General features: G+C 41.6%; 1 protein-coding gene across 1 annotated transcript; it reads right to left on the bottom strand.

Annotated features, from left to right (window-relative positions):
• Positions 1 to 27,578, bottom strand: LOC116562381 (guanylate cyclase soluble subunit beta-2). Its single transcript, XM_032294573.1, has 12 exons — positions 27,168 to 27,578; positions 22,460 to 22,559; positions 21,391 to 21,587; positions 19,240 to 19,351; positions 17,871 to 17,974; positions 16,637 to 16,853; positions 12,948 to 13,268; positions 10,166 to 10,314; positions 9,465 to 9,611; positions 3,752 to 3,906; positions 689 to 840; positions 1 to 608 (listed from the first exon to the last, which is right to left on the bottom strand). Exons 1-12 carry the CDS (start codon positions 27,399 to 27,401, stop codon positions 511 to 513), a joined length of 1,986 nt encoding a protein of 661 aa, XP_032150464.1. The 5' UTR covers positions 27,402 to 27,578; the 3' UTR covers positions 1 to 510.

Genomic DNA, 27,578 nt, shown 5'->3' with positions numbered 1-27,578 from the left:
TGGAGTGGCTAAAGATTAGCTCCTGTCAGAAGGAATTCATTCCCTTCTTGGAGGTTCAGAAAGGCTTGCCTCCTACTACTGGGTTTCCCCTTCAGGTCAGCACTTCCATCTTAGGCTGCAGCTAAGAGATCCTGAGTGTGTGGGATGGATCAGCCTTGTGATGGAGACCTCACTGTTGGATTCTAGCTTCTTTGGGAGACACCATGAGCCAAATGGTAATCGGTCTAGATTAGCACTGGGTTGTTTTACCCTAAACTCCCACCCTCTTGTCAGTCCTGGAGCTGGGTGAGTCACGAATTTTGTCCCTCGTCCCAGTTTTGGAAGCTAGAACAAAATGTGGAAGGCAAAAGTTTCCAGCATGTGAGGAAGACTGTGTTGGAGCCTCTGAAGCTGGGGAGCAGAGAAAGCACTCACAAATAAGAGCTGCATGGGAAATGCCCAGAGAAGAACCTCGAAGACTAATGTATGTAGAACTCTTTAGCTGGATCTATCGGCCCAGCTCAAAGAACATCATAATAACCAGGATGCAAGAGAAGCGTGTTCAGGGCAAGATGGTTGAACTGAGCCTTGGAGCATGGTGGTGGGCAGGGACACTTCCTGTGTTGACCCTGCAGACACTGAACATATCTAAAGTAATTAGTGGAAAAACTTCTCAACACTAATGACAAGGCTTCTCTTTTTCGCTTACCCTTGTGATCACGTGCGGTTTTAGGTCTCCCCATGATCTCATCCTCTGTGGCATTCAAGTTCTGGATCAAAAAGTATGTGGTCATTTTCCCTTTACCTTTCACTTCGATTTCACCCCTCTCAATGATTTGAAACCCTTGATTTTTCAAGGCTCTGCACAGAGAAAAAAAAAGTGCATGAGATATCAAAGACTGTGGGTCTGTAACTCAAGAGTTGTCTACGATGCACAGGCAACTCAAGAGACGTGCAGGATGCAGGACAAACAACAGCAGAGCAGGGAGGATCCCAGACACCAGCCTGCTGAAGAGGAACATAGGCCACGTACAAAGTCAGGGTGAGATTCTCAACAAGATGCCAAAGGCCAAAAGTGAGCACAGGGACTCACCAAAACCCTGCCAACATTGCCACTAATTTCCCTCTCTACAGCTCACTCCTCATATGGCATCTCTCACGTTTCTACACACCATGCTGTCAGTGCCCCTGTGGACACCACCCTTCGTGGTTCTGCCACGTAAGGCTCTTGGGTATCAACACTCTTCTTTCCATCTTCCCCAAGTGCATCACATACCCCACACCTGCTACCGTGCTCATCCTAACTACCCAAACTTGCTCCACCATAATTTCTGTCTGCCAACCAACTGAAGAGGACGACTGTAGGGTAGGGACCATGAAAAGAGACAGAGCTATGGGGTAATTACAAGGTGTTTCCCCGTTGATTTATTTACTGTCCACCAAGTGATGGAGAAAAGGCAAAGAACCCTCTGACCAGTGAGGATTCAAATTCACGACCACCTGCCTCGGCACTCCATCGAGGCCTCCCTTGTCGTTGGCCAGGTTGGTGGAGAGTTCAGACCTTCACCACACTCCTTTTGTGCCCCCATTTGGCATCTGCTCCCCTCACTCACAGGCTGGTGACTGTGCCTCCCACTTTCTGATCTGATTCATCTACAACATTACAGTAATTACAGATGAGAGCCTGTGACTTCTCACCCCTTGACTACATCACCCTTCTCCCCAGTCTGTGAGAATGAGGTGTCTTTCTTGCTCAGGGGCTCCTCATCCATGCCCTGTTCCCACCACTTCTGGGCCTTGCTCCATCGGCCACCCCACCCTTATCTTCAGCTCCCTCTCCATTTGCCTCTCTCCTTCTGCTTGTCAGTGTGCTTATGTCTCTTTCATCCTAAACAGAAGCAAACCAACAGCTTCTCACCTGCTTTAACCCCATACGAGTTTTCTCTTCTTTTTATTCTTCAGCCCAAGGTCTATCCCACCATTTTACTACAACCACTTTTGATAACCCCCAGAACCTCTAGTGGGTATTTTTCAGTCCTTATTACCACATTTGACATTGCTGTTCAATTCCTCCTTCCTAAGTCATCCATGAGAATGCTTCTCACCCTAAACGCCCCTGGTCCTATTTCTTCTCCTGCCTCTCCCATGGGCTCCTCTTCCTCCCGTGCCACTTAAATGCTGGTTCTGTGTAGGATTCCATTCTTTTCCCACTGTTCTTTGCACACTGCATCCTTCCCTGGGTGATCTCATCAACTCTCATGACTTTACCACCTATATGTTGCTTACTCTAAGTCTGGATCTTCAAAAACTGAACTCCAAACTTCATGCATGCATTTTGTGCGACCTCTAGCTGAATGTTCCACAGTTTCTTTGAACCCAGTGTGTCCAACCTAAACTCATTGCCTGCCCCTATGAGCTGGGATACTTATTTGTCCTATTGCAGGTGGCGAGGCCATCATTCAAGCCCTAGTCACCCAGAATGGAGACCTGGGCTTCTCCCTCCTTCTCCTCTCCCATTTCTAACTAGTTTAGCTGGTTTTACTTCCCCCATATTCCCGCCACTAATGTTCTGATTCAGACTAAACTCCTAACAGGTCTTGTCTATCTCATTTTCTGATTCTCAAATATGTCCTTTTAGGGTCTCTAGAGTGCTCAGTGTCAAATAGGACCTGGCCCTGTCACTGACTTCAACCTCACGTTCCTTGGGGGCTTTTCCTAACCTGCAGCATAGGGTCCTTGCCCTTCAGTAAGGCACATGTGGCTCTCATCACTCCTGCCTCATATTTTCCAATACAAAAAAGCTTACGTGTTTATAGTTCTCTGCACCTATCCTACATGTGAACCTGTACCTGCTTTTTACCCCCAATACCCCAATTTTGTCTAAATTTTACTCTGGAACTCTTTGTTGAAGATTTAGCTCAGGAATCTCCATGAAGCCCATTTTTACTGGGTCAAGCTCACTAGCCCTGGGCTCCCATGACACCCCCTGTGATTCCCTTGGGGATAAGAGTGCCACAGTTAAAGGGGGGACTGTGAACCCTGACTCTGTGGGCTGCATCTGGGCTATTCTCCTTCCTAGCCTGCCTGTTCCTGAGGCAAATGATTAACCTTTTTCTGCCTTTTCTTTCATCTGTAAATAATAATAATGCATCTTTACAGAGCTGTTGCAACTGTAAGTGAATTAACATGTGAAAATTTAGAATAGAATGTGGCCTATTGTAAGTGCTCAAGAAACTACAAATATTGTTTTATACACACATTTATCATTGTATTTATCTCATTTTAAAAATAATTAACTGCAACTTTTCTTTTTTCTTCTGCTAGACCGAAAGTCAGCACACTGTTTATATAAAAGAACAGAGAATAAATATTTTAGACTTTGTGTATTATATGGTCTCTGTCGCAGTCATTCAACTCTGCCTTTGTAGCATAACATCAGCCATAGACATCAGCCATAGACAATATGTAAATGAAAGTGCGTGGCTGTGTTCCAATAAAACTTTATTTACAAAAATGAGCAGCAGACTAGATTTGGTCCATGGGGTTATAATTTGCTGTTCTCTAGACTAAACTACAATCCCCCCTGAGAGTAAAAACTATGTTGCAGTAGAAGCTCAACTATATTTGTTATCTGCCACAATATCTTCTGTAAGCCATTGAGGCATGGAAGAAAAAGCATTAGTTTCCTTCCCTACCCTATGCCATGGCTGCTAGGCACTCTGTAAGTTCTGAGAGGAGGGAGAGACAAAGGCATGAATAAATGGAAGCTTACCTGTAGGTTGTGGGGCTGAGGTGTACTTTGTTGGGAAGCCCATGACTTTCCATTCTAGAAGCTGTGTTCACAGTGTCACCAAACAAGCAGTACCGTGGCATCTTGTCTCCCACAACACCTGCTAAGACTGGTCCAGTATGGACACCCACTCTGATCTGTACAGAGAGAGCATCACTGAAAAGAGACCATCTAATACTCTTGCTTTTATTTCTAAGTTAAGGTATAATTTACATAAAATAAAAAACAGATAAAATGTTTAGCTCCATGAGTTTTGACACATGTGTATATCCCTGTAACCACCAACCGAAATAAAATGTAAACTAGTTCCATTACTTCACAAAATTATCTTGTGCCCCCTCCAGTTGAGCTGTCTCCCCATCTTCTCCAGCAGAGATAACTACATTCTCATTTCTTTTACCAAAGAATGATTTGCCTATTCTAGAACAACTCATACGTACAATTATATAATATATACTGTTTTATATCTGGTTTCATTTACTCAGCATAAGATTTTTGAGATTCATCTATATTGTATTACATATCAGTAGTTCATGATTTTTATCACTGAATAGTATTCTATTGTAAGAATACGCCACATTCATTTATCCAGTCTCCTTTTCACGCACATTTATTTTTCAGTTTGAATCTATTAAAATTAAGGCTGCTATAAACATTTCTATACAGATATTTTTGTAGACATATTTTCCTTTCTCTTAAGTAAATACCTAGAAGTGGAATTTCTGAGTCACAAGGTAGAAGCATATTTAATTTTATTTAAAAAAAAAAAAGTAAAAATCCTTCCCAACAATCCTCCAAAGTTGTTTTACTATTTCATATTTCTATCAGTAATGTGACATTTCCAGTGGCTCACCATTTTCACCATCATTTGGTCTTCTCGTGGATGTGAAATGATATCTCACTGTGGTTTTAATTTGTGTTAAATTGATAACTAATGATGTTAAGCACACTGTCATACACACGTTGGCCGTTCGTATATTTTCTTTCGTAAAAAATCTATTCAATTTTTTGCCTGTTTTAAAAATTGAGCTGTCTGACATTTATTGTTAGTGTGTATGAGTTGTATACATATTTGGATATGTAATATGTATGTATTATAAATATTTTTATCAGTCTGTGGGTTTGTGTATTTATTTTCTTTAATAAGCAGAATTTTTTAATTTTGATGAATGTATTCATCTGCTTAGGCTGCCATAGCAAAATACCACGGACTGTGCAGCTTAAACAATGGAAAGCAGTTCTCACAGCTCTGGAGGCTGGAAGGCCAAGATCTAGCTGTGGGCAGGGTGGGTTTCAGTCACATCAGGACATCAGTCACATTGGATGAGGGCTCACTCTTAAGGCCTCATTTTACTCAGTAAAGGCTCTAGCTCCAAAGACAGTCATGTTCTGAGGTACTGAGTAAGAAGAGTTTCAAAGTAAGAATTTTGGGCAGGACACAATTCAGCCCATAACAGTGAAGTTTACAATTTTTTTGCCTTTCATGATCTGTTCTTTTTATGTCCTATCTAAAAAAAAAATCATTGTTTGCCCCAAAGTCATGACACTATTCTTTACTTCCATCAAGAAGCTTTATGATTCTAGATTTTATGTTTAGGTTTGTGATATATATCAAATAATTTTTTGTATATGAGGTAAGGTAGAATTGAGGTACATTTTTTCTTTCCATATGGTATTTGATGGTAACATAATCATTTTTTAAAAAGAGGCTGCCTTCTCCACTCAATGGTTTGGTGCTTGGTCAAAAATCAGTGGGCTAAATGTGAAGTCTATGTCTGGACACTTTGGGCTACTCCAGTGGTCTGTCTGCTCTCCTCCCAGTCTCACTCTGTATTTTTTTACTGTCGCTTAGTTAAGTCTTAAAATTAGTTGTGTACATCCTCCAATTTTGTTGTTTTTTATGATTGTTCAGGTTACTCTAGATTCTTTACATTTCCATATATATTTTAAAATCAACTTGTGAATATTTCCTAAGAAGCCTGCAGGGATTTTGATTGGCATTCTACTGAATCTATACATCAATTTGGGAAAAATAAACAAATATACTGAGTTTTCTGATAATGAACACAATATATCTCTCTATTTAATTAGGTCTTCTTTAATTTCCCTAAGCAATACCTTGTAGGTTTAAGCATAGAAGTCATATATATCTTTTGTTAGATTTATTCCTAGAAATTTAAGTAATTTTATTTCCTTTTTATTTCATTTTTCAATTTTTTGTCCTTAGTATGTAAAAATTTAATTAATTTTCCTGTATTTATCCTATGACCTTGCTAAACTCATTTATTAGATCTTGCAGTTCATATAATGTTTTATTGTATTTCTTGTAGTTTGTATAAGGTTTTCTAAGTGCACCATTATTTGTTCTGCGAATAATGATAATTTTATTTCTTCATTCATTTCCAGGCTTAATGTCTCATATTTCTTCTTCTTGACTTAGTGCATTGGGTATGGTTTTTCGTATACTTCAACTAGAAGTGGTTATCTTTGTATGTATTCTGCTTGGATTTGCTGAGCTCTGGATATGTGCATTGATATCCTTTATCCATGTCTAAAAATTCTCAACTATTATTTCTTCAAATACTTCTTCTTACCCATTCTCACTCTGTTCTCCTTCTAGCATTTCAGTTATATATATGAGAGTCCATTTGACATTGTCCTTAGCTCTAGTGTGTCTTCTTCCCTTTTTCACCCTGTTTTCTTCTTTGCATTTTAGCTTGGATGATTTCTATTTCTTTGTCTTCAAATTCCCTGATTGTTTCCCTCTATTGTGTCTAGTCTTTGTTAAGCCCATAAAATGAGTTTCTCACTTCTGATTTCTGATATCATCATTTTCTATTGGATATAGATATAGAGATAGATGTAAATACAGGCAGTGTGCATGTATTTCCTATATCTTCACACTTGCTTTGCCCTTTTCTTATAGACCCTTTAAAGTATTTATCAGACTTATTTTAAAGATCCTATTTGATAATTCCAACATCTAGGCTATCTCTGGGCCTGCTTCTATTGACTATTTTCTCTATTGGCTATCCACTATATTACCGTTTTCTTGTTTCTTCTTACATCTCATATTTTTCATTATTTAATTGAATGATCCATGTTGTGTGTGAAAATACAGTAGAGACTGAAGTAGATGACATTTATCCCACAGAAAATGTTACATCCCTTCAGAATCAGGCTGCTGGAATGGAGAGTAATTAAATCTAATCTATATTTGAGTTGGATCTGGGCTTTTCCAGAAATATTGGTATATTCCATTAACCACTGGTTTCAAATATTATGAAGTCTGAATCAGAACTTTCAGTACAGCAGAGCTTAGAATCTGAGCACCAGCAAGGCTCTGAGGACCCTGAAGCTGTAAAGCCAATCCACCAGCTCTTGGAGTTTTGGGAGATCTCCTTCTGCATTATAATCCAACAGTGAGATTTTCAGAAGTCTCTTTGCTCTTCAGTCCTACCCTGGCTCTCTGCACCTTGGGAAATTTTTCCCTGCCATTTGTCCTTGCCCGCAGACTTCAAAAGGTCATCGTAGTGTACTTGGTGGAGACCAAAAGTACTTCAGGTGAATTTCTCTCAGTTCTCTTACTCAACACTAGCCTTTAATGGGCTACTGCTTTGCATTTGGGAAAGGCCCCAAACACCTCAGGGACTGGGGCGCTCTCTCAGCTCTCCTCTCCTGTCCTAGTCTTTGGCTCACTAAACCTCTGCACTTGGCCTATGAGAAAGAGTGGTAGATGGGTACAGACTCTGCGGCTGGGGCTCTTTGGGATTCTAACATGTTGTTTCAGCCCTGTGACCATTAAAAATTCACTAAAATTTAAATGGGCTTATCCCTACCCTCACCTCTGGTGGATTACTTCTCCTGCTGCCCAGCCAGGATTGAATGCAATTATGGATGTCTTCTCTTTGAAAGGACTTGCCACTTCCTGGAGTTAAGTTTTTGATTCCTTTGTTTTCTGGTGGGGAAAAAAAAAAACTACCAGCATGGGAACAACAGTCTATTGCAGATTTCTACATCCTAATCAGATTACTTGTTGTGTTTACTAGCTAGATTTTCTTCTCCTTGAAAAAAATTATAAATTCCTCTAGGAATAGAGGATTATCTGAACTCTTCAAAGCACCTAGTAATACTGTCTCATGCATGGATGGACCTCAGTAAATGTATATTAAAGCTGTATGAATAAAAGAATAGAATATCTCAGTGCATAATAATTTTTAAAGTGTAGAAATGGCAGCATAATTCTGTAAAAGAGAAAATGTTTCCAGTTCTTTTCCCTATATCCTTGAATAAACCCGTGTGATATGCTGTTTCTAGTGAGTATTTAATGATGCTTCTAATTATGTCCATAGTCTTACTTTGGAATTGCTAACATCCTTTCCTTTTCTTTTTCATGGTAAATCCACCTTCAGAGTTTCCCAGAATTAATTGTCTCATTTCATTCTTATTGGTATAGCATTATTTTCATCTCTGGTGCTACGCCCCTTTCACACACACACACACACACACACACACACACACACACACTACACTTTCCATTTACACAACCACATATTTTAATTTTTTCACCAGTGGCTTACATGAGGGTGCCTTAACTGAAGCATTCATCTCTTATCTAACCTTCTTTATATCTTCCCTCATTACCTCCCATCCTGATTTTTTATTTATTATATTGGATTTTTATTTCACTGATGCACACTGTGTGTTTGCAATGAGTCATTATGGCAGCTCTCTTGTTCTTGTGACTAAGACCAGCTTTTACTTAGAAGACTACAGTGAACGCTGTAGCCATGATCTACACTGCTTCTCAGCTTCTAACTCACCATGGTCAGGGTGAAAGGAGCATATTTTCAGAATCTCCTGTAAAAATGTTATAATGTGGAAAAATTATATTCCATCTTATAATTGGCTTTTTTTAATTCCGAGTTGACCAGTTTATTTTGAGTTTCTGACTGATAATAGCAGGGAAAGGATCTAGAGATAAAAGGCAGAGAGATGTGGTTCTCAGCCATCCCGGGAGCATTAGGATCTGCTGAGCTAGCAGAAGAGGACATTCATTTTTTATCTCCAAAACTGTTCAACTTTTAGAGTGTGAACAAACTTCCAGACTTGGAAGTGCACCTTCCTGTGAGAAAGGCGAGCAGATGTCTCGCTAGTGGCCACGTGGTGGAAGGAAAGCCATTCTGAATAGCTTACGGCAGCACAGTGCCTGGCCTGCGGACTGCAGGCAGCTTCACACCTCAGCCTGAGTTCTGAACCTGTCAGATGGCATGTTGGAGACACAGTTTCCTAAGCAGGAAAAGTTGGCTGCTAAGTAAACCTGAACCACTTGTTGAAATTCTTGAACAAAAAAGCAGGAATTATAAATGAGCTGGGTTTTAAGATGGAATGAACCCTCCTAGGTAAATAGGAAGGACTGCTCAGCACTGTCCTAAATCACCAACAAAGGAAGCTTGCAGTCAACCATAGGAAAACCTTGAGCACCACAGCTCCTCTGAAATTTGAGAAAAGTTTAGACTATAGAAGCCTTAGGAATATCTCTATTAGGAACATATGCAAGAGAAGAAAAGGGACAGGATAAATTACCCATTTTAATGACGGCAACGTACCCAGTAATCACCTAAGCATATAAGTAGAATTCTACTCTTATGTGTGAGATGTGTGGCATTAAGCCAAGTACACAGTTGCTCTCTACCTGGATGGGTTCTCCAGTAACAGGATTCATCACCTCCTTTGCAGAAATCCTCATCCCCAAGGCAAAATTAGCCACTCTTTGAGCATGGCTTCCAACAGGCACTGGTACACCTCCTACCACCATATAAGCATCTCCAATTGTTTCTACCTGTCAGGTAAAAAAATAGATATTCAGAGGGTTTCCTTAATGTACTAAACATGTCGCTGTGCTTTTTTCCATTTTCCATATATTGACAAAGGGACTATATTAAAGTTGGCGATTCTTTGCTAAGGGTATGAGGAGCATCAGGGAGGAAGTGAGAAGGAAAAGGACTCAGGAAACATCCATGAGACAGCCTGTCTGCTTTTGGTGGAAACGAATCCCAGAGAAGAGGAAGCTCCTGGGGTAGTCATGTGATGCTGCATAAGGGATAACACATGCTTTGGATTCGACTTTCTGTGGAATTTAGGAGTAGGAGAACCATTAAGCTCTAGGAAAACAGTGCTTGCCCCTCAAGGGCACCAGAGTACTATCTTAGCACCGAGTATTGTAAGAGAATTCCTAAAATACGTCCAATTCCCTTTCAGCTCTTATTTTCTGACCCTATACTCATCCACACCGAACCCCAGACCAGGGCCAGACAGAGGCAAAGGGAGTCTTAGAATCAAGCATTTGCCCTGCGTGAGCACACTGTGAACACCCGACACTGCACAGACTCTTACTTTATAGACCGCGTGCACACTGGTTAATCTGTCAAACTTGGAGTACATGGAGTTCAGCATGTTCACTATCTGTATAGGTTCACAGGCAGCACAGATGTTGGTAAATGTCACCACATCGCTGAAAAGGATTGTGCAGCTTTTAAACTCTCCTACAACAGAAACCAGGCATCAGTGAGAATCAAGGAGACAGACTAATTAGTCCATGAATTCTGGATTCAGAGGCCCTTTGAGAATCAAACCTGCCTGTGCCTTGAAGAAAAAGGAGCTGGATGCCGTTCCCAATTCGGCATCACTCAACACACGTTTACTGAGTGCCCACTGCAAGCTAGTCATGCTAGGAGAATCATATCACAGGGGGCAAGCAGACCAGGCCCTCGCCCCTAAGGAGCCCCCAGTCTAATGAAGGAGACACACGGGTGAACAAATGCTTCTAGTAAGAAGTGACCAGTGCTGTGGAAGGACAGAAAGGGCCGCTAGCAAGTGGGCCAAGCAGAGCCTGAGCTGCAGGAGACCTGGGGACAGGGCTGACAGAGACTGGTCACTGTGAAACGGTGGGTCCCTGTCTTTGTATGGCAGGGAAGCTATCTTGTCCTCAACACTTGCTCCTAAATCATGCCCCTGATTCCACCTTGGCTCCCATTCATGCCACCTTCCACACAGCAGCCAGCTGCCCTGTTTAAGTCAGATCTCCCACGCTTCAACCCCAAATCTTGCATGACTTCCATTATTCTTAGAATGCAATCCCAAGTCCTTGCCATGGCCTACAGAAGGGATCCCCCACCTCTGTCCCTGCCACGTCTCTGACCCCATGCCCCTCTGGCTCCCTCCACTCTGGCCACACTGGCCTCATGGGGTTTCTCCAGCATGCCAAGTACCTCCTGCCTTCGGGCTTCTGCACCTAAGGAAAGAGGTGTTTTCTCTGCCTGACATTTTTCTCAAATATCTACAGGGCCTGTCACTCACATTTCAAATGTAACCAACTCAGTGAGAACTCTCTTCACCACCCTATATAAAATAGCCCCTAGACTGGCTGTCCTCTTAGCCTGGTTGCCTTGCACCCACTCCATAGACATGTGGCATGATATTTTGTATGGAATGGTTTATTTGGTTATCATTGGCCTTCCCACTGGAATACAAAGCTCCATGAGATGGGAGACTCTCAGTTTAGATCTCTGCTGTATTCCAAGCACCTAAAGCAAGGCCTGGCACACAGTAGATATTCAATAAATATTGAATGAATAAATTGATGACTCCTTGAATGCAACTGGGTGCCTTCTATGTCAATTACGCCTCTGGGGGTAATTTCCCCTTCGTGGAACTTTCTCTTCTCCTTGGCTTCTGGCTATCATTCTCTCTTCATATTCCTCCTGCCTTTCTGATCCCCTCGTTTTACATCTTTCCTTGGCTTCTCAACCTTCTTAAGTAGTAGATGTTCCCTAAGGAGTAATACTCCATGCTCTTCTCACTCCCTGCCCTCTAGGTGATCTTATCCCCTATTCACAGAGTCTCTGATTAACCCCGCCCACATTGCAATAACCCCCAGGTGTGTAGCTCCATGCCGCAATGTTCCCGTGAGCTCTCGCTAAGATTCCTACCTCTGATCATGCTATGTAGCACAGACATCTCAAACTCAATGGTTCTAAAACGGATCTTGTCATTCTCCCCCAACCCTGCTCTTGTTTCTGGCCCTGTCTTAAGGATAAAGCAGCCCATTTTTCCGTGCAAGAAGCCTCAGACCCATGCCTGCCTCCTCTGTCTTACCTTCCCCACCTGGTCAGTGAGGAAATCCTGCTGATTCTTTTTTCCTCTTTGCTTGCTGAGATTCAGCCTCAAGGCCCAACTCAAGTGGCTCACACTTTTGAGAGGCGCCTTCACCACTCAAACCTGCCCCTGTCTCTTTCTCTCCTGACACCTATTTCTTATTACTTTCCTTGTCCCTATGTCACCATAGCACCTTATGTGATGGAAAGAGTGTGGATTTTGGAGTTAGATGGCCTTAAAGCAGTTAGTTTCCAGCTCTTTCATTTGTCAGCTGTGCTGAACGTCAGTTTGCTTAGCAATATTATATGGACAACACCTCCCTCATTAATTTTGAGAAAAATTAATGAAACAGCACATGTTAAATGTCTAACACGGATCCCAGCACAATAATTGCTTTTTAATGCAAATGAATTTCTTTTCCTTTGGTCATTCCCACCCCCATTAACTTATTCTGCATATATGTAATAAAATCACAAGGCTGTGAACTCCTCTGTGTGCCCAGATCTGGAAGAGTACCCTGACACAGAGTAAGCTCACCAGGTGTCTCTGGTGAATGAACACAGTCCCGTGACAAATGAAAAGTGAGTTCAGGGTAAACACAAAATTCCTGCCTCTGTAAATAGTGTACTGCCCCAGAACGGTCCTCAGAGGAACCCTATGATTTCACTAGTGTGAGAGTGTATTATTTCTAGTTATAATTAAGAACCCTATTCATTGTCACTGAGTAATGAGGCCAATCTCAGGACACATCCTTAAATTCTGAGAGAACATAATGTATGTGTAGTTGACAACCATTTTTATATAATTCATGTTTCACTCCTGTAATATTTTTATTATTATCAATGTAGAGAGAACAAAGCTGAGGATAGGCAGGTGGAGTAATTAGCCCAAGATCATGTCACTTACAAGTGACAGAGCCAGAATTCAAAACCACTTCTGTCTGGTTTCAAACCTGTGCCCCTGACCACTAAGACATACCACCCTCTGCTCAGAGGTCCCTGTGCAGGAAATGGCGCCTTACCTGCAGCCACCCTTTTGCCCTCCCTCAGCTGGTTGGCCACGTGTTTGGGCAGCATGGCATAAAGCAAAGTCTCTGTTTTCTCCTTTTCGATGGCCAAGTGCTTGGAGAGGACCCGCAGCTCCTCCTTCTTCCTCTCCAGCTGGTTGGACAGCTCCATCTCAGCCAGCCGCTGCTGGTTCAGGAGGATGAGATCCCTGGTGGTGTCATGGAGGGCGATGTCAGAAAGATGCATATTGCATTCTTCCAGCTCTTGCAGGCTGTGGAGCTTCGGAGAACAGAGGTATACCATGCACTGCATGGACTCCATCCAGATCATCTGGCCTTGCCATCATGGAGAGAAATGCAACAATAAGATTATGTCACCAGCAGGGGCTGAGATGAGCTCACTGGACCACCAATCATCTCCCACACTGTACTTCTAGCTTCTGCACAATCAAGCTCCTTCTCTTTTACTCAGGGTCCCTGAGAGTTACGTGCATTTTCTGTCTCCACTTGCTCATCTCTCCTCTTTCCCCAGCAGCTCTGTCTATTGTCTACTTTGAGGTGGCTCCCATCTATCAATGGCCTCCATGCTACTGATGCCAACACAAGTTTCTTGGCCTTCTTTTTACTTAGTCCTTCTGCTGTTTGATGATGTTAACCAGATCCTCCTTCCTGAAATCTCACTTCCTAGGACTTCTCCGACACTGCTTTCTCTATGAGATTTCCCCTAATGCTTTGAATTTTTATTTACATTATTTTAATCTCATTCCTTAAGCATTAGTGTTCTTGAGGGTTCTGTCTTGGTATTATTGGTGAGCATCACATAACTGCATCCTACACATGCTGACTATGAATCTGAATTTCCAGAGAAAACTTGCTTCCTGAACTCGAGATGTGTATTTCTTTAAAAATAGATGTTTGTTATCTTATTGTAAAAGCAGTACATATTCATTGCAGAAAACAAAAAAAAGTGAAAGAAAATAGTAAAAATCACCCACAATCACACCTCACAGATAATTACTGTTAATATTTTGGAGTATATCTTTGTTTTACAAAAAAAAAAAGAGGGATTACATGGCATCTTCTTTTCATAATCTGAATTTTTCACTTAAAATATATAACATATTCTTTCGTAGTATTAAACATAGAGATGCATCTTAATTTTTGCCTTGCTCATACTGTATGTTAATACATAATAAGCTAGTATTGATTATCTTATATCTAGTTTATCATTGTATGAACAACATTGTGATGAATAAGCTTGAGGCAATCTTTGTGTATGGTCACGGTTAGTTAGTTAAAAGATATATTCTTAGGCACTTAGGGTTACTTAGACAAAGAATATGCTCATTTTTAAGGCTCTCGATACATATGCCAAAATCCCCTCTAGGGTGATTGTGGCAATACCTCCATGAACAATGTTTTTTTTCTTCTGTGCTTCCTATTAGGTATCTGTTCATGGGTATCTGCACTGAACTCATCTTCAACCCTCTCTACAAATCTCTCTTTCTATTAGTTCTTTCATTTCATATGTATTTAGTCCCTACAATTAGCCAGACACACTGTTTTCAGCATTGAGTATACAGCAGTGACTCAAACTTATAAAAATCCCTGCCTCAAGGATGTTATATCATATCCTTTTTCCAGTTAATTGCACCTTCATCACCCAGGTACCCAAGCAAGGAAGCTAATAGTTAGCCTAACGATTCCCCACATGCAGTCACCAAGTCCTGCCTTAATTATCTTATGAGTCTATCCTCCAATTGCCACCCCAGTGCTGTGACTGGAGTTTAGCAGCTTAGAGCTTCTCTCCTGTACTCCAGAAGTGGCCTCCATCTGGCCTCCCGGGATCCATTTTCTCTACACTCTGATTGATCCTTCGCACATCTCCAGAGTGATCATTCTAAATGTCGAATCTGATCATGATAAACACTTCAGCATGTTTCCAGCTGTACAACAGAGTTCAAGTCCTCATCTTGCCAGCCTGCCCTCCCATCACTCCACTCTACACCTCACCTGAGTTCCCAGAACATGTCATTCCCTTCTTGGACGTCCCCCCAGCTCTGCCTGTGCTTATCCCTGGAATACCTAATCATACCTCTAATAGAAAGACAGCTCAAAATGTGTGCCCTTTCATGCCATAAACAAAAATTTGCTCAGAATGAATCAAAGACCTAAATGTAAGACCTAAAACTATAAAACTCCTAAAAGAAAACACAGCGGAAAAGTTTCATGACATCAGATTTGGCAACAATTTCCTGGATATGACACCAAAATCACTGGCAACAAAAGAGAAAATAGATAAATTGGATTTCATAAAAATTAGAGTCTTTTGTGCATCAAAGGACACAACCAACAGTGAAAAGGTAACACAAAGAATGGGAGAATATAGTTGCAGATTATATATCTGAGAAGAGGTTAATATACAATATATTAGAAATTCTACAACTCAACCACAAAAGCAAACAACCCAATTTAAAATGAACAGAAGACTTGAATAGGCATTTTTCTGAAGAGTAAGTAAAAATGGCCAATAAGCACATGAAAAGATATTCAATATCACTCATCATTAGGGAAATACAAATCAAAACCACAATAAGATAGCACCTCACACCCATTAAGATGGCTACAATTTTTTTTAAAAGCAGACAATAATAAGTGTTCATGAGGATGTGGAGAAACTGGAACACCTGTGCACTTTTGATGGGAATGTAAAATAGAGCAACCACTATGAAAATAAGTATGGCAGTTCCTAATTTTAATAAATCCATATGATCCAGCAATGACACTTCTGGATACACAATCAAAAGAAATGATGGCAGGGACTCAGGGAGGCAAAAATATTTATAGTAATATTATTCACAATAGCCAAGTGTTAGAAGAAACCCAGTGTCCAATGATGGGTGAATGGATACAGAAAATATTGTCTATTCATACAATTGAATATTATTCAGCCTTAAAAAGGAAGGAAATTCTGACACATGCTACAGTCTGGATGAACTTTAAAGACATTACGCTAATTGAAATAGGCCAGTCACAAAAGGACAGGTACTGTATGATTCCACTTATATGAGGTATCTAGAGTAGTCAAATTCATGGGAACGGAAGGCAGAATGCTGGTTGCCAGGGACTAGAGGAAGGACAAAAAAGGAGTGATTGTTTAATAGGTACAGAGTTTCGGTTTTGCACAACATGAAAAAGTTCTGGAGATGGATGCTAGTAAAGGTAATACAGCCTGTGAATGTGCTTAATACCAATGAGCTGTACATTTAAAAACGATTAAAATGGTAAGTTTTATGTTGTGTAAATTTTACTACAATTAAAAACGAAATGTGTGTGCTACTAATAATGAGTTAGATGATCATGCTGCTATATAAATTAAATTAATTAAATTAAATTAAAACCAATAGTACCTCATGCATTCTGAAAATGTTGGTAACAGATCAGAATTTTATAATTATATAACATATAATTTTATAGTTATATATACATGCAACTATATTACACATATAGTTTATGTCTAAACCAGAGATAGTTGAGGAAATAAAATATATTTTTTATAGGTCAAGTGGAAATGTCTGAAAAAAGAAAATGTGCTCTCAACATAGTCCCTACCCCACTTTTTGGGAAACTGGAAAACTGCCTCTTGCCTTTCTGATCAATCTTTCAAGCAGGCATGGAGCAACAGGAAAGGAGTGAGTGATTACCTCGAAGTTTGAGCGTGGGCTGACTTTGCCGTGCTACAGGCATCATTTCTCTTCGCGTCTTCAGGACAAATTGACTGTTGATAAATTCGCGGATGCTGAAAATGTTGAAGGCAATTTGAGGATGAATGATGGAGAAATACTCATTCAGTTGAATCTTCTGGGTTTGGAGTCCTGGTACATACTTCTGAATGTTCACTCCAGCTTGCTTGACCTGTAGCTATCCACAGAGGACAGGTTAAGACAGAGAAATAGAAAGCAACCCTCCCTCCCCATAAACTTTCCCTTGGAAATAACATTCTAGCCATGTTCTGTGTCTCACTATGGGGAAAGGGGGTCAGTAATGGAATCAACAACATGGAAGTAATAAATTTTTTGAATCAATCAAATCTGTGCTAATGTTTGAAAGAGGAAAGAATAGTACAAGAGTGCTCAGAGGCTTATTTCTGACTAAAGAGAAATGAGGTTCCAGCTCTCTATTGGACTAATAGTTCCTCTGTAGCTCTCTGAGACAACTCTGTCTCTCACTCTGTCTCAATTACTAATGAAGAAACTAGAAAATTCTGCAGCATTGGATGTAACGCCCAGGCCTAGGTGAAGAAATCCATCAAAGGGGTGGGGAGATGCCTTTCACCGCTATCTCCAGTGAACACACAGAAGGAAGAAGTAAAATGGTGTCTTTTAAATGAGTTCTGAATCAATTCAGTTGACATATATTTTATCCATGGGAATGGATTAACAATCCAACTTAAATGGTTATGCTCACAACTCTCACAGAGCAGTGGCATGAGCTGACATGGACCTCTCCCCCATGTTCAAGGTGCAGAATGTGAAGCTCAGTGGGATGGTGACACACATGGTGGTCACGAGGATGGGAAGAGATCATGGGTAGCATTCCACCCTTTGGTTGCTACTGACTGTGTTCTGCTGTCTCTTTATGTAGTGAATTTTAGCATCACTTCCTTTTCCCCTTTTTTCTAATGGTAAACTTTCCCATGCATTTACTCGTTCAAACCTCCCTTTCTACCCTATCAAAAAGATCCCACATTCTGGTTTCTGGAGGATATCACAACATGACAAGGAAATCAATGGTCCTGCCAGGGTAAACCCTAGTCTCCGAAGCCCTGGGAATTTCTCAGGGACTTGAAAATCTTCATAGATTTATAAAATACTGTAAATCATGCTCACTTTCCTGGCTTAGCCCCAATTCTAAGCTACAGAGGGAAGAATCTCTTACTGATTCATCAAATACGATGTGGAAAGGAAAAGCATTGCAGAATGTCTTCTCTTCAATCCAGAGTTTCTCAGGATAAACTGGCTCAAAGGCATTTGCGACATGCCCTGGAGAGAGAAAAAGAAAGTCCCGATGAGAAGCAGCTTCCTCCCCGACCCTTGCAGAGAGCAGAGCTTGGGATAGGGATAGTATCTTAAGTGTTTCACAGGCGAAGTACAATCCCCCTTCCTTTGCACAGGCTCCCTCAGCATCTCCAGATGGCCATGGCAATTCTTCTTCCAAATTAAAACAAACAGAAAACTTGCTACCAGGTTGAGAAACCCTCCTGCCCCCTGCCAAGTTTCTGCCCGCTGCTGAAGAGTTTCTGGGCCAATTGAGTACGTCTCGCCATGAACACAGAGTCGGCTTTGAAATGGTGACAGCCAGACAATGAGCTAGCAGAGCAGAGCGTGTGCTCCAGGCCCAGCATCAGGGACATTTGCCATGGAGCTTTTTAGACTGACAGTTTTGGGTGGCACGTGAAAATTTAACCAACAGTCCTATTTGGCAGGGGTTAGAGATTCGAAATGGAGCCTTTTTGATATGAAAATCTCCTAGACAAAGGATGTCAATTGCTTGTTTGACTCACTTGCCATGGCTTGAAGGATGCAAAATGCAACCCTTTGAGCCCTGCAGACCTTCTCCCAGATGCGTGTCACCTGTCCCACTGAGCCGTGACGCAGGGCACCCTAACTCCCTTCTCCCAGCTGATCAGAGTCCTTATTCAGACTCAGGCATCAGGTGCTAATCGTTAGACCAGCTCAGTGCCCACAGGGGTACTTTAGCAAGACTAATGCTAATACTCATTTTGCAAGTGAGAAGATAGAGACTCTGTCCAGGGTCACATACTTCCTTAGGCACAGAGCCAGAAACTTGCTTTCTTGGCTCTTGATCTAGTGTCCTTTGCTGGGCATTAGGGCTGTTAGCCACAGATCTCCAGTCCAGAAATGTCCCCCAATGGAGAAGGCCTGACTGCCGAACAGGAGCTGTGGAAAATTCATCGTTCCTGATGGTACATCAGTGCTCAGCTTCCTTCTCTCCATCTGTCTCTAGCTGGGACCGATTCCAATTGTGTCTCCAAAAACTTTTTCCTAGGACAGGGGAGACGGTGTCTCCATGTCACCCAGCACAAATAACAAGGGGCGATGGAAGGACAATTAGAGCCTGACATTTTAAAGTTAAAAACCATGGCTGACAAATCCTAGCTTTGCCAAAACTAGTGCCATCATAATCGCAGAGGGTTTGGCCCCATCAGTGTACACTGGCCTGTACTCCTGAGAATCAAGCAATCATTCTGAGATCAGAGCTGAGCGTGGGAGAACCACTCACTTACCTTTTCCAAACGTGACTATGCTTCTCACAACATCCCAGTGGGATTTTTTCACAGGACAAGCAGAAATATTCAAATATTTCTTCTTCATTCTGAGAAGAGCTGCCTGGAAGGCCTGCAGATGGCAGGGAGACAAGCACCTGGTCACATGACTAGAGAAGCACAAACCCCATTTGCTGTGATGGGGTCCACCTTCAGATAAGGAAATGTATCCATGGCCAGAGGAACAGCATGAGGGCTTACAAGATCAATTCTACCAAGACTTTAGAGTTCCCGATATTTTCTAATCAAATTAGTCTTCCTGCTATTTCTCTATCAAAGAAAGCAATAACTTTTTAGAAAATCTCAAGAGGGAACTGGGATGGTATCTGGCAAGAAATCACGCTTGAACATTTCTTCCTGTGGTGGAAGATTCTGCAGTGAAAAGACTCTGAGATGGGCTTTGAAAATACTCTAAGGAATCTCAGACTAATCCTAATCTGGATATTTCCACAAGCTGTGTGCATGGAGAGCTGTTCACTTAACATACGTGGTACATAAGCAGGTAATGGTCACCCGACCAGGTGCAACTGAGGTGGCCAACCACAAGGTCTTGAGTTGACTCTGGACCTATGACTGGTTTCAGCTGCGGGCACTGGAGGCGGGAAAGATCAATTTATTTGAGGAGGATTGAAAAAACAAAGCCATCAAGTTTACATTTCAAATCCCCCCCTTTTTTTTTTGAGATGGAGTTTAGCTCTGTTGCCCAGGCTGGAGTGCAGTGGTGTGATCTCCACTTACCACAACCTCTGCCCCCTAGGTTCAAGTGATTCTCCTGCCTCAGCCTCCAGAGTAGCTGGGACTATAGGCACATGCTACAATGCCAAGCTAATTTTTGTATTTTTAGTAGCGATGGGGTTTCACCATGTTGGCCAGGCTGGTCTCGAACTCCTGACCTTATGATACATCTGCCTTGGCCTCCCAAAGTGCTGGGATTATAGGCATGAGCCACTGCGACCAGCCGGTTATTCTTATAGGTGAAAATTTTCCAGGCTCATGTACATCCCAGAAAGCTTCCCAGTATATATCCAGCTAAGCTTAACCCAGCAATTCTCAACTGGGAATGATTTTACCCATTACCCCGACTATGCAGACACTTGGCAATGCCAGGAGACATATATGTCTGTATGTGTGTGTGTGTGTGTGTGTGTGTGTGTGTGTGTATACATATATGTATTTTTTTTGCCACAAATGAGGGGATGAGGTTCTACTAGCATCTAGTAGGAAAAGACCAGGAATGCTGCTAAACATACTATAATGTAAAAGACAGCCCATCAACAACAAAGAATTATCTGGTTCAAAATGTCCATAGTGCCAAAATTGAAAAACTCTGCCTTGATTGCATTATTAGAAAGTCCAGTTGGTCTCCCATCCAGGTACTAACCAGGATCAACCCTGCTCAACTTCCAAAACCAGGCACATTCAGAGTGGTATGGCCATAGACACTCATAAGTGGGAGTTGAACAGTGAGAACACATGGACACAGGGAGGAGAGCATCACACACCAGGGCCTGTCAGGGGGTGGCAGGGTAGGGGAGGGAGAGCATTAGGATAAATACCTAATGCATGCAGGGCTTAAAACCTAGATGATGGGTTGATAGGTACAGCCAACCACATGGCACATATATATCTATGTAACAAAAACCTGCATGTTCAACACATGTATCCCAGAACTTAAGGTAAAATTTAAAAAACAAAAACAAGCCAGGCATGGTGGCTCACGCCTGTAATCCCAGCACTTTCGGAGGCCGAGGCGGGTGGATCACGAGGTCAAGAGATCGAGACCATCCTGGTTAACATGGTGAAACCCTATCTCTACTAAAAATACAAAAAATTAGCTGGGCATGGTAGCACGTGCCTATAATCCCAGCTACTCAGGAGGCTGAGGCAGGAGAATTGCCTGAACCCAGGAGGAGGAGGTTGTGGTGAGCGGAGATTGCGCCATTGCACTCCAGCCTGGGTAACAAGAGCGAAACTCCGTCTCAAAAAAAAAAAAAAAAAAAACAACCAAAAACAGAAAGTCCAGTTGATTCTGTCATTTGCAAAGATTGTTCCAAGACTGGTAGCTCAACTTAAGGGCAACTGTGCTTTCTAAAGGCATAGCAAACCCAGTACCTCTTGGTCTCTCTCGATGACCTGATTGTCCTGTAACCTGTCTGTCTTTGTCTTTCTCATCTTTCCACGAGCCCTTTGTACAATCAGAAACACAACATGCTCCTTCTTCCCTGTCCTCTCCACTTCTTCATTCATGTCAAGAATGTCCATGGTTACATCAGTGTCAAAGAAGTCTTTGGCCACAGCCTCAATGATACCTGCAGCAGAAGGACACCTATTGTCGAGGGATGGTCAAAGGCAATTGTATCAGCAAAAATCATAAAATAATCAAGTTGTAAAACCTCTGATGAATATTCTGATATTTGCCAAGCCCAGGCCCTGCTTTAAGTCAGGCATCAGTGACAGCCAACTAAATAAATATATGCAGAGACTGAAGTTGTACATGTTTGGATACCAAATATATCATGCCACTTTAGTTTCTAGTTTGCGTCTACTCATTTGTTTGTTATTTCAGGTAGGCATTTAACTGATTAAACAAACAAACTCTAGAGGTAATGTAAGCAAAATTCAGTTGTAAAAGCATTAAGGATCAAGTTTTAAAAAGTGTTCCTCTGGGAATCTATCCCAGGGTTATATACAAAATATAGGAAAAGTGTGGCTGAAGATGTTCATGATAGCATTGTTTACAATAGCAAAAGATTAGTATCAATGGAAAGTTTAATAATAGGAGATTAGTTAACATAATGACAATATGGAATATCATTCGGCCATTTAATACGTGGTTTTAAAGACTATGTGAAAATGTGGAAACATGCTTTTTCTACAATGCTAAATGCAAATAAAGAGCTGACACAATATATGCAGAATTATCACAACTATCTAAAAACTGTATAGTTTAAAATGTTGAAAGAAAAATACAAATTATCCCTTTTTGTGGAATTTTGGAAACTTACTTTAAAAGCTCAAGGACTTTGGGAGCAGTGGTCAAGATGATATAAAGTCACGCATTCTAAGAGAGTTTTAACTTCTTACCCATAGCCAGCTATTAGCTATCCTGGACAATCTGTGGGGAAATTTTCCTCATTTCAGAGGCCCCATAGCTCTGGGGCCAGCTAAGCCATTTCCATACCTGGGACAATGTGGCACAGACCACTTCTATCCGAGTAGTAATGGAGAAACGTTTTCCCGTCTGTTCCTCTCTCCACACGAAACGATGGTGCATTCATCTCCTAATTAAAAGACACACATTTTTCCCAATGGACACAAATTGTATAAATTATGCTTTTGAGGCTTTGTGAAACAATAGTATTTATTCATTCCATCATACAGAACTATATCCCAAACCTCTCTCCAATCACATAAAAACTCCCATGGTTCCTGCTCCTGTATGTCAGGAATTTTACACTATACCTCCTGCACTTAAAACGGCAAATACTAGTTCCATTTTAAGAGAAAGAAACTGGCCGGGTGCGATGGCTCATGCCTGTAATCCCAGCACTTTGGGAGGCCGAGGCGGGCAGATCACAAGGTCAAGAGATCGAGACCAACCTGGCCAACATGGTGAAACCCGTCTCTACTAAAAAAAAAAAATAATAATACAAAAATTAGCTGGGCATGGTGGTGCGTGCCTGTAGTTCCAGGAACTCGGGAGGCTGAGGCAGAAGAATTGCTTGAACCTGGGAAGCGGAGGATGCAGTGAGCCGAGATTGCACCACTGTACTCCAGCCTGGCGCCTGGCTACAGAGCGAGACTCTGTCTCAAAAAAAAAAAAAAAAAAGGAGAGAAAGAAACTAAGACTCAGGGAAGGTAACCCTAGATCAATGGTAGAACGACATTTGATCCCCAAATGAGCCTTTGCACCATGCTATGCTGTTTCGACCCATATTCCAAGAGCAGCTGGCTGCTGGTAACAGGAAGCCTTAGTGAGTCTCTGCCATGCTTGATCTGTGACCAAGTGACCATGGGCATCTTCACTCTCCAATACATCAGGAATCAGAGGAATTTGCAAGTAGAATTAATTTTTTGTTCTAGAAGGATAATGTCATCTGTGATGTCAATTTAGACATTTAGAAAGTAGAAGCTTCAAGGATACATCAGAAGAGATCCCCTTTCTCCAGAAACAAATGTTGACGTTCACGTACGTATTATGTCACAGTGAATGAGGTGAATACTAGGAAAGAAGGATAGAGACTTTGCCTGGAGGGGTCTCTATCTAGTTAGTAGGCAACTCAGCACCCTGGACACACAGTTTTGGTCCAAGTGAGGGAATAGGTAAAGGAGATGGGTTCCTTCCAAGATCTTCCATGGTGAAAGGCTAATAGTTAAAATGGGTTTCTTTTTTTCCCCAAACACTTTTGTTATCTTTTTTTTTCTTTTGAGACAGGGTCATGCTCTGTTACCCAGGCTGGATTGCAGTGGCGCGATCACAGCTCACTGCAGCCTCTGCCTCCTAGGCTCAAGTGATCCTCCCACCTCAAGCTTTCAAGTGGCTGAGACTACAGGCATGCCACCACCATGACCAGCTAATGTTTTTTTGTATTTTTTTTTTGTGTGTGGAGTTGGGCCTTTGTTGTGTTGCCCAGGCTGGTCTCAAACTCCTGGGCTCAAATGATCTTGCCCACCTCGGCTTCTGAAAGCGCTGAGATTACAGGCATGAGCCACCCCACCCAGACCTCAAATCCTTTTTGTTTATAATTCCAAAAGTATGTACCTAGAGAAAGTACATATATTTATTTGTATGTATGTGTGTTTACATCTTGACTAAATGTAAAGAGTAGTCAAGGCAGCACATATAAAAAGCATTGATAAAACAGGAAATTAAGTTAATTTAAAAATTATATCCAAATCCTACATAGTGAAAATAAAGTAAGAGATCACAGAAGGCCTGGAAGAAAATCCACGAGATCCTGCTTCAGGATCTTACCCCTTCACTCCTTACTCCCAGCCCAGAGACACTTCCAAAAGTTTTTGCTTTTAGTTCTTCTGGTCAACGTCACTAAGTCTCTAAACAATATAGTTATACTTTTATTTCTTGATTAAAATAGGGTTTTTTTAAAGTGGAGAATTAGGGCAAAGGATAAAAGAATTAAAAAATATTTTTGCCTAAAGAGACAATTTATAATACTTTGCCCAGAAGAAAGCACTATAAAGCTGTTAGGTATCATTACAGAACAGAATAGAAAGCCCAGAAATAAAGCCATACACCTAAAGCCGTGTGATCTTTGACAAAGTTCTCATTATTCCAAAGAATAATGAGACCAGCGCAGACCAGGGTCTTTGGAGACATATGTGAGTTTGGGTCCAGCTCAGCCACCACACCTGGGTGATTTGGAGACAATTACTTAACCTTTCTAGACCTCAGTTTTCTCTTCTGTATAGCAGGAAAAATAAGACTGCCCACTCTCACGGCATTAAGAGAATAAGTCAATGTGGACGCATTACTTAGCCCAACACCTGCCTCATTAGCACTCAATAAAAGTTAGCTAAAGCATAACAAGATTAAAGGTTTTCAGTTATAACCATAAATGTCTTAAAGGCACTGCCAAATTACTAGATAGACACAAAAAAGTGAACATTATCTTATTTTGTTATTTTTGCCTAAAGAGACAACTTGTAATACTTTGGCCAGAATAAAGCACTGTACAGCATTAGGTATCCTTGCATGTATTTTCTTCCAACTTGTATATTATAAGATTTAAATGTTTTATTTACCTTATTATATGCAAAATGTCCTCAAATACCACCAGAGAAGTTCTGTTCTATCGCTTCTCTATAGCATCACTGATAAGTGGGAGCTAAACATTGAATACACGTGGACATAAAGATGGCAAATACAGACACCGGGGACTACTGGAGGAGGGAGAAGGGGATGGGGGTCAAGGATTGAAAAACAATTGGGTGCTATGCTCACTACCTGGGTGTCAGGCTCAATCATACCCCAAACCTCAGCATCATGCAATATACCCATGTAAAAAACCTGCTTATGTACCCTCTGAATCTTTACAAATAAACTGAAATTATAAAAAAGCAAAGAAAAAAAGATGACAGAAGAAATATATGTATTACAAAAAATATTAAAGGGCCCTAACTGTATTTCTTTATATCCTAATTGTTGTGCTTTAGCTAAGAAATTGAAAGGAAGTTGTCCCGCAAATTATCGTAATTCTTAAACTGGCCATATTGAACAGAGAGAAAACAAAGGGGAAGGAATAGAGTTATTATTTATTTATGGAAAGCTGATTTTCTGGGCTAATTACAATGTTAGAGACATTTACATCTTATCTCTTGTAATCCACACATTGCTATGAGGTAGGTTATTTTCTTCCTTATTTCTTTTCTATTCTGTTCTTTAATGATACCTAACAGCTGCTTGTGTCTAATGCCTTAAAAAGTGCTTGAGACATAGTATCATTCAGTAAACACTAGTCACTCAATAAGTATTTATTAAATAAAATAAATTGAGATTCAGAGATGGCAACCAATTTGCCCAGGATCACACAGCTGGTAAGTTGTAGAGCCAGTGGGACAGCCGCGTGGGCCCGCGTGACCCCACACGCAGGGCTCTTTCCATTCCCTCTACCCTCGAGTAGTTCACATGGTAACAATAGGACAGGCCCAACTATTCATGACTCATAATAGAAGTCAATTAAAGTTTCCAAGCCTCTGATTCCTTATATGAAAAATGGAGAAAATAATACTTTGCCCATTTATCGTCTATAAAAGGGAATAATGGTTGCTGAGACTTTATAGCATCTGCAACCCCGTTTTGTCCCCATGACAACCCTGAAAGGGTGGATATGAACACCAATATAGAAATGGTGGGCCGGGCACGGTGGCTCACGCTTGTAATCCCAGCACTTTGGGAGGCCGAGGCGGGTGGATCACAAGGTCAAGAGATCGAGACCATCCTGGTCAACATGGTGAAACCCCATCTCTACTAAAACTACAAAACATTAGCTGGGCATGGTGGCGCGTGCCTGTAATCCCAGCTACTCAGGAGGCTGAGGCAGGAGAATTGCCTGAACCCAGGAGACGGAGGTTGCGGTGAGCCGAGATCGCGCCATTGCACTCCAGCCTGGGTAACAAGAGCGAAACTCCGTCTCAAAAAAAAAAAAAAAGAAATGGTGAAGAAAGATCTTGGTGAAATATAAAAGGCCCTAAAATTAAACTATTTTCTATAAAGTAATAAACGGTTATTATATATATAAATGCTCCTTAAACTTTTCTTGACTAAAAAATAAAAGAGAGTCTAGGCATTTGAATTTCCAATGATCTCTACAAACAAGAAACCCATGGAAAGCACTCCAACGGACATATCCCAGTAGGGAAATTAGTTTCTTAACACCTCAGTCGGTCACCCACGGGTTAATCAGAGTTGGATGGTTTCCGATTCTGGCTCTGAGCCCTGTCAAGTCTTCCTTTCTGATACATGAATAATATGAATCTGGCTGCATATGCAATTTATCAGCTCCATCCCAGCCAGGAAACCTTAGGAGAGCTTTTGCAAATACACTGAAACCTGACTGTTTTCCAGACTTTGTTCCAATTGCAATCAGTCTCCAGGATTTAATTCCAAATCCATACCGACCCCTATCTGAAAAGGCCATCCCTTCAGTTTTTGTGGGCCAGTTTGTAAAAGTGGCCAACAGGTGTTTCTTTTTCATTCTCTTCCAAAAAGAACTCCTGGGCCCACCAACACTAGGGACCAAGGATTCTGCAGATGGGAGGGTTCTCCTGCAACTGCGCATCTATTGGGGGAGGCGGGGAGCTGGCCTAGCGGGACTGCCACAGCATTTGTTTCCTCTTGGGCAGCCAAGACCAGACTCAAGTGGCCTTACCTGATAGGAGAGTGCCAGGTAACTGTGGAGGGCATCCAGGTTTTCCATAAACTCCATGAGATTTCCTCCGAGTGTCCGAAGCATCCTGTCATAGCCAGACATCTTACAGAATTGAAAGAAGTATTCTCCAAAGAGTTTCAGGATGGCTTCCATGGAGACTCCTGTAGCATCCAAAGCATACTCACTAAATAAAATCCCCTGGGAGGTGTGTGCTGTCCTTTGTGTGGTCTTCATTTACTTCCAGGGGTTTCGCATCCTGGCTGTGCGAACCTATTGAGCTACGCTCTAAGCCATCAGTTTCTTCATCAATAAAATGCAAATAATCACCTCGATGTCATGGGGCCTTTGTGAGGAGCTCAGTGCAGCCCGGCACTGGGTAGGTGCTTGTGATACCTGAGTCTCCATGACAAA

The sequence above is a fragment of the Sapajus apella genome, unplaced genomic scaffold, assembly GCF_009761245.1.
Source record: "Sapajus apella isolate SASKATOON/1434 unplaced genomic scaffold, GSC_monkey_1.0 scaffold32, whole genome shotgun sequence".
Lineage (NCBI taxonomy): Eukaryota > Metazoa > Chordata > Mammalia > Primates > Cebidae > Sapajus > Sapajus apella.
Note: the sequence above shows the minus strand (reverse complement) of the source record. Positions and strands in the feature narration are given on the sequence as shown.

Coding starts and splice junctions, on each gene's coding strand:
- LOC116562381 (XM_032294573.1), bottom strand. CDS start 27,401: ATGAAGACCACACAAAGGACAGCACACACCTCCCAGGGGATTTTATTT. Junction 22,560..27,167: donor ACCTGGCACTCTCCTATCAG/GTAAGGCCACTT, acceptor TCTTTTAATTAG/GAGATGAATGCACCATCGTT. Junction 16,854..17,870: donor ACATCGTATTTGATGAATCA/GTAAGAGATTCT, acceptor CTCTGTGGATAG/CTACAGGTCAAGCAAGCTGG.